Source organism: Microchirus variegatus (assembly GCF_963457635.1).
Source record: "Microchirus variegatus genome assembly, chromosome: 3".
Taxonomy (NCBI): Eukaryota; Metazoa; Chordata; class Actinopteri; order Pleuronectiformes; family Soleidae; genus Microchirus; species Microchirus variegatus.
The window spans coordinates 15,933,869-15,940,085 of NC_139804.1; the positions used below are offsets into that span (position 1 = coordinate 15,933,869).

Here is a 6,217-nt window from a genome sequence, read left to right on the forward strand (position 1 = left end):
ACACATATGACACATCTCAGGCTGTAATATTAGCAGCATCCAGCTCATATTTGAGGGAAAATGTTTACTTTTAATCAAGCTTTAGCCACCAGACGTTTACTTAACTGCACCTACATGACAAATGCAACCAAACTGACATTGACACTATTTAAAAATGACACTGTATAAAGTAGTCTATGTACACTGTATAAAGTAGTGTATGTACACTGTATAAATCCTTATTTTACATGGAGTGTTTTCCTTCTACCACTCCACATGAGGGTCACAGGTCACTGGAGCCAATCCCAGCAGACATACAGGGCTAAAGGTGGGGTTACACCCTTTGTGTGATACTAAAGAGATTAGGAGCAATATGTTTCTTATAGGTATAAAGAAAAGTGGATGTTGATATATGGTTTTTATTGCCTCGTGTGACCTCAAGACAAAGATCTTGACGTGCCATTACCTGTGGAGACTGGTAGATTTAATCCCAGAAGAATATAGATTGTGTCTGATGTGTAAATTGGATGAGGTAAAATAAAAATCGCTTTTTGTTTTACTGCCCTGTTTATGTATTCTAATTCAATTTGTGCTGATTTCCTACTACTTGAGAACTGACTTGAGAGTTGTAAAGATAATTCATTTTGTCTGTTAACTATTGATATTATCATTATTACTGCTGCAACCTAACTTTGAATGTCTTGTAAACCCATGAGTGTTGGACACTTATGTGGTGACACAAAAATAAAATTAAATCATACAACATGTAGTATCCTTTGTCCTCCAGCAGGGGGCATATTTGATGCACGGCAGGATGCTACATGTCACTTGGACACAATCTGGTACAAGGCGTTCAGAGCAGCCTCACTGTAACTATGGAGATCAGATGAAAGTACACTGAAGTCCTTGTGTTTTTCTTTATTACTGAAATGTAATTCATGTATGTAAAACAGCACATAAAGGGACAGTTTCCCTGTGCAAATACATTTGGTACTTCGACAACCACAAACCACAAATTCTCATAAAAACCAACAACATGTTCTAGGTCCTCGGAAATAAATACAATATAAGCTTACGTTTGTCAAAGGTTTACCCCCCAGTTATTTGTGACAAATAAAGGGGGAGGAAAGTGCATCATCACAGAGTTGGGGAGGAGAAGAATGAGCAGGACGATTGAAGCAGAGCATCAGGTTGAAATGTGTGTGTGTCCCCTGTACAATGAGGTATAGAGATACCACAAAAGCTTATCTGGAACCACGTTGGTGTCCAGATCATTCTGCACAAAAGTTATCAGGAAGGTCTGAGAGCAGGAAGAAAACTCAGGAGTGCAACGCATATGCTCCAAACACTCCACATGCTCCACGGACCAAAAAAATATCTGTCAATAATGAGTGACCATGACAAAATTCTCACAAGTAAGAATAATGGTAAGGATTACATACATGTTTTACCAACACCCTACAATAACAACAAGAAGCCAACTCACTAAAGGCCTTTGTTGATTTCATTGTGTAATGAGGTTTTTGTTTGGATCAAACTGTCTAAGAAAACATACAAACCATTTATATTAAGATCTAGTTTAATTTAATATTTGCTTTGTGCAAATTAAGGTTTTGCTCGACACAGAAGAGTAAAGTTTCATCTTTGTCAACACTCAGACTGAACCATAAGGCAATGATGACAACTTTTAAATTGCAGCCTATACGATAAGCTATACCTGCTGTTTCATTTGTGTGATTTCTACTTGAAAATGATCAAATGGTTCAGTCCTACATTAGATCTCAGTGAGGAACCATATAAGATTCATCCATGAATGCTCACTTCTGACCAGATGCGAACCTGGAAGTGGTTTAAAGTAGATTTCTGCCTTCGAAATATTAAGGAAAGACAAGCAAAAGGAGCATTTTTTGATTAAGAAGAACAAGGTGATCTGCATTGGAAACCCTGTGTTCCAGTACTAGTCTTAGATTAATGTGACAAGAGGAGGGAAATCCCTGCCGACACCTAGCTCTTCGGCTGGGTGCTGTCATTGGTGGGAGTCCCGCTCGTTATTTTCTTTTTGCTCATGTTTGCAGTGAGGCTTTGCTTCTTTTTAGCAATGAGTTGTGGAGGCACAGGAGTCAGGAGACACATATGAGTCTCTTCCACTAACACAAACACTGTCCTTCAGTAGCCTAGAACATGCGCTAAACAACACAGAGTTCAAAATCACAAGCTTTTTTAACCTTTTGCCTGGAAGAGATGCAGTTTTCATTGTCACAACAACAGTGCCATTCTGAAGTTAAAAGCGCAAGGATTAGGAAGGACTAGGAATATGCAGTTCCTCTCACCATCACCACCATCATTTACACTTTGGAGTATGGATTCTTCTCTTCAACATTTTAGGAACGAAAAATAGGAGCATCTCCTGGAAACTCAGAAGTGAATCTGTACAAATACCATAGTGTTTTGCTGAGATATAAGTGGATAGTTATCATACAGTGACTGGCATAGTACATATATGCATATCATTGAGCAGAACAGGGTGGGCGGGGATAAGCACTTCACATTTAGTCATCAAAACAGTGACATCTTACAACCAACGCCTGGGCCTATACTGCAAAATCAAGTGCACAACTTAAATAGATAGATCAGGGTTTTTTTAAAAAGTAGGAGGTGTATGAGGTACTTGTGCTGAGTCAGCGATCAGCGTGCTGCCTCCTTAGATCAGGAGACAAAAGAACTGATATGAACAGGTACAGCAGCGAAACACATGTCAAGGAATTCAAATCACTCACATTCTAATTGTTGTTCTGTATTAGTTATTCTATATTTTGAGGTTTACCATAGGACTGGGTGATCTGGGGAAACATCTTATCGTGATATACTGCTTCACATCGTTTTATATTAATCAAATTGATATTTCTGTAAGGATATGCCTTTTAAATATCTGTATATCAGGGTTTATATCCTGATATACTTTGTTTCTTATGAGTTTTCTTTTGCTTCTCAAAGGAGAGTGATAATACACTGTAAAAACGACTGTTTATGATCTGTATTATTATGATCTTAAAATACACTTATTATCACCGTTCAATTCAGAAAATACCTGGTTTATTTCTTTGGCGTTTTAATGTTAAATGAAAAATATTTACGTGTGTTGAAATTGACTATAAATATGGTCAAATTCTGCTATAACACAAATAATTAGGCTTAAAATTAAGTGTTTTAGTGTGTTTCACTAATGTATTCAATAATAATTAATAAATATTATGATTATCAGTGCAACAGTCTTTTAAACCAGGAAAGTTCATCACAGATCATGATATTACAATATCCAAAATCTATTTGGACCATTTCTTGTCTCATGTCACGCTATAGATATAATACCGATAAAGCCCTAGTTTACCAAGCTTTTTCCTGACACAATAAATTCCCAATATAGTCTAACACTGTGTAATCATGTGGCAGATCAGCTGTTTGAAGGTGTCTGTGTAACAACATCGAAAACCACTGAAAATATAACATACCAAACATACAGTGACAAATGTTTTCCATATGTTGGGCCCTTCTACGTAACCACACACCTTTTCTCTGCTTGTCCCAATTCACATCAAACCAAGGCAAAAATCATGTTCAGGTATTCTCGTGTCCCTCTGCAAACTGTACAACACACTAACATGGCTTCCCTTAAAAATGCTTTGCAAAAGTTACATTAACTTTCAAAAATTCTGTGTGCATTTATGTGTTGGTTCACTGAAATACGCAAGAGGCACAACATTTAAAGTCCAGGAGAGAAGAAGGCTCAACTTGATGACATATATACTGTAAATAAAGACTCCATGTATTATTGTAGAAATATTTGCTTCTTGCAAGTGGAAGAATGTTGTGGTTTCCTCATCAGTCCACACATTCATTTTCTTCTCCTCCATTTCCTATATTTTCCCATTGCAGTGAAATGCAAAAGCTTTCATTGCACTTACTTGCATTAAACTTTCATCTACACTAACGTTTTCACCTCCTACAGCAAAAACTGCTTTGCGATATTTCAAGACTTTTCGGAAAAGTCTCCTGTTTTTTACCAAAAAACAAATAAATCAAATAAAAAATTTGCATTAAAACAAGCTAATGGAAACCCAGCTTATGACTCTGCATGAGTACCTTATACATCCCTCCTAAAAAAAAAATAACAGTAAACAAACTATCCATTTAAAGGTCCAGTGTGTAAGAATTAGTGACATCTAGTGGTGAGACTGAAAACTGCAACACATGGAGGACTCCACTCAGGGAAGTACGGAAGCTTTAGCGTTCCATGTCGTCAGCAACAAGTGCATTGAGGCTGATACCAGTATAAGTACAGTATAAGGATGCACGATATTGGACTTTTTGCCGATATTCAAAATATTAGGAGTGATTGGGCCGACAACCGATACAGATATTCAGGTTTTTCAGCTCAATGAATTTTAAAGCCAATATCGGCCGATATAGTGTCAATAATATTATGCATCCCGAGTACTGTATTATTTACTTTGATTTGAAACGCCGTACGATTATAATGCAGCCATAATCTGAAAAATCAATGAAGAAAAATTCAATCAAGTCAACGGAATGTCGAAAAAACAGACGCCTAACTTATGTATCAATAAAGTGGATATAATCACAATGTGTAAATGTATGTGTCACCTCGTTAGCTTTAGCAAAGATAGCTGAGCGAGAGCTATCACTACAGTGTAAAATCCAACCAGCACAATGTTGTTTGGTTTCTACGGAGTACAGAGTGAATAAGCGAGCTGCACAAAAGCCACATACAGTATCTACACTGTAAACCCAAACTAAAAAACTTTGGCAATACGAACAACATGTGCAACAACATGTCACGTTAGCACCCGGAGCTGTGGACGATGAACAATGACGAATCCTCCACACAACTGAGAAAACATGAAGCCCACTATGTTGCTATTTTCATTGCAAAGGATTTTGTTTCTTTCGCTGGTTTCCAGTGAAATTTGTGGTTCCATTTTGTATTAAGATGCAATTTTAAAATCACTTCAGTCGCATTATCAAATCAAATTGCGAGGTAACTAAAGATTCCCACTCCTCGCCAGTATTAGTACTGCGACTGTAGAAACATGGAGGCATCAGGACCACCCCTTTTACACCATAACACATTCTCATGGGTATGTGTTTTCAAATTCTGCAGATGAAAGCCAGTTCTGAAATGTTACACACTGGACCTTTAAAGATTATTTAAGGGTCATGTTGGCTCTAGAGAACAACACGAAGGCCTTTGGGTGTTTGCTATACTGATTAAAGGCCATTTTTGGGGGTTTTCTTCCTATAGAAAAGTAAAGGGAGCAGGAGAATCAGCTGTCAGTATATGTACATGATCACACTCCCACAGCACAACAACAGGTCCATCACAGCCTGTCTGTCTGTCTGTCAGTCAGTCAGTCAGTCTGTCTGTCTGTCAGGCGTTTCTCCTGGAGTTAGTGGTGGCGGTGGAGCGACCAGTCTCATGGTCCGGTCTGTATTTGAGCCAGCAGATGAGCCACGTGACCACCACCGAGAACATGGCCAGGATGCTGGCCACCGACAGGCAAATGGGTCCCGCCGGTGAGGGAGGAATGCTGTGACTGTGCACAAAGATCAGGCCCATGAAGAGCAGCACCAGCATGGACAGGAAGGAGAAGATCACGCACACGCAGCCGGTGGTCAGAGCCACGCGCTTGCAGCTCTGGCAGCTGTCGTAGCGCACCGAGTCCTGGGAGAGTGTCGTGGCCGTGGACACTGTGGTGGACGGCGTCGCCTGGCTGGCGCTGGACGTCCCCGACGCCTCCTCCCGGCGCAGGGCGATGAGGGCCGGGTGCAGCGGTGGAGGGTAGGGCGGCAGAGCGTCCTGGGGAAGCGGATCCGAGTCGATATAGAGCGGGAAATCCTCCGTCACCTTGGTGTTGTTGGGCAGGTTCTGCACCCGATAGTCCGGCACCGGAGTCCGGTGGCGGCAGACGGGGCAGCTGATGCGCCATGGCCGCTCCTCCCGGAGGTGAAGCGTGTTCAGACACTCCTCGCAGAACGTGTGCAGGCACTCGAGGATCTTGGGGGCCCGGCGGTCAAGGTCGAAATAATTGTAGCAGATTTTGCATTCGTACTCCTCGTAGGGGAACGCAGAGGTGGAGGCCTCGCTGCCGCCGCTGCCCGGGGGTTCCGCCGCTGCTCCGTGTGATGCCAGGTCTACCTCTGCCATGTCATCTCTCGCCAT

The 6,217-nt window shown here is 40.9% G+C and overlaps 1 protein-coding gene across 1 annotated transcript; it reads right to left on the reverse strand.

Annotated features, from left to right (window-relative positions):
* Positions 1-5,425: 5,425 nt before the first annotated feature.
* rnf228 (ring finger protein 228) lies at positions 5,426-6,217 on the reverse strand (the record flags this gene model as incomplete). Its single annotated transcript, XM_083886072.1, has 1 exon — positions 5,426-6,217. The coding sequence occupies one exon, from the start codon at positions 6,215-6,217 to the stop codon at positions 5,426-5,428; it is 792 nt and encodes a 263-aa protein (XP_083742198.1).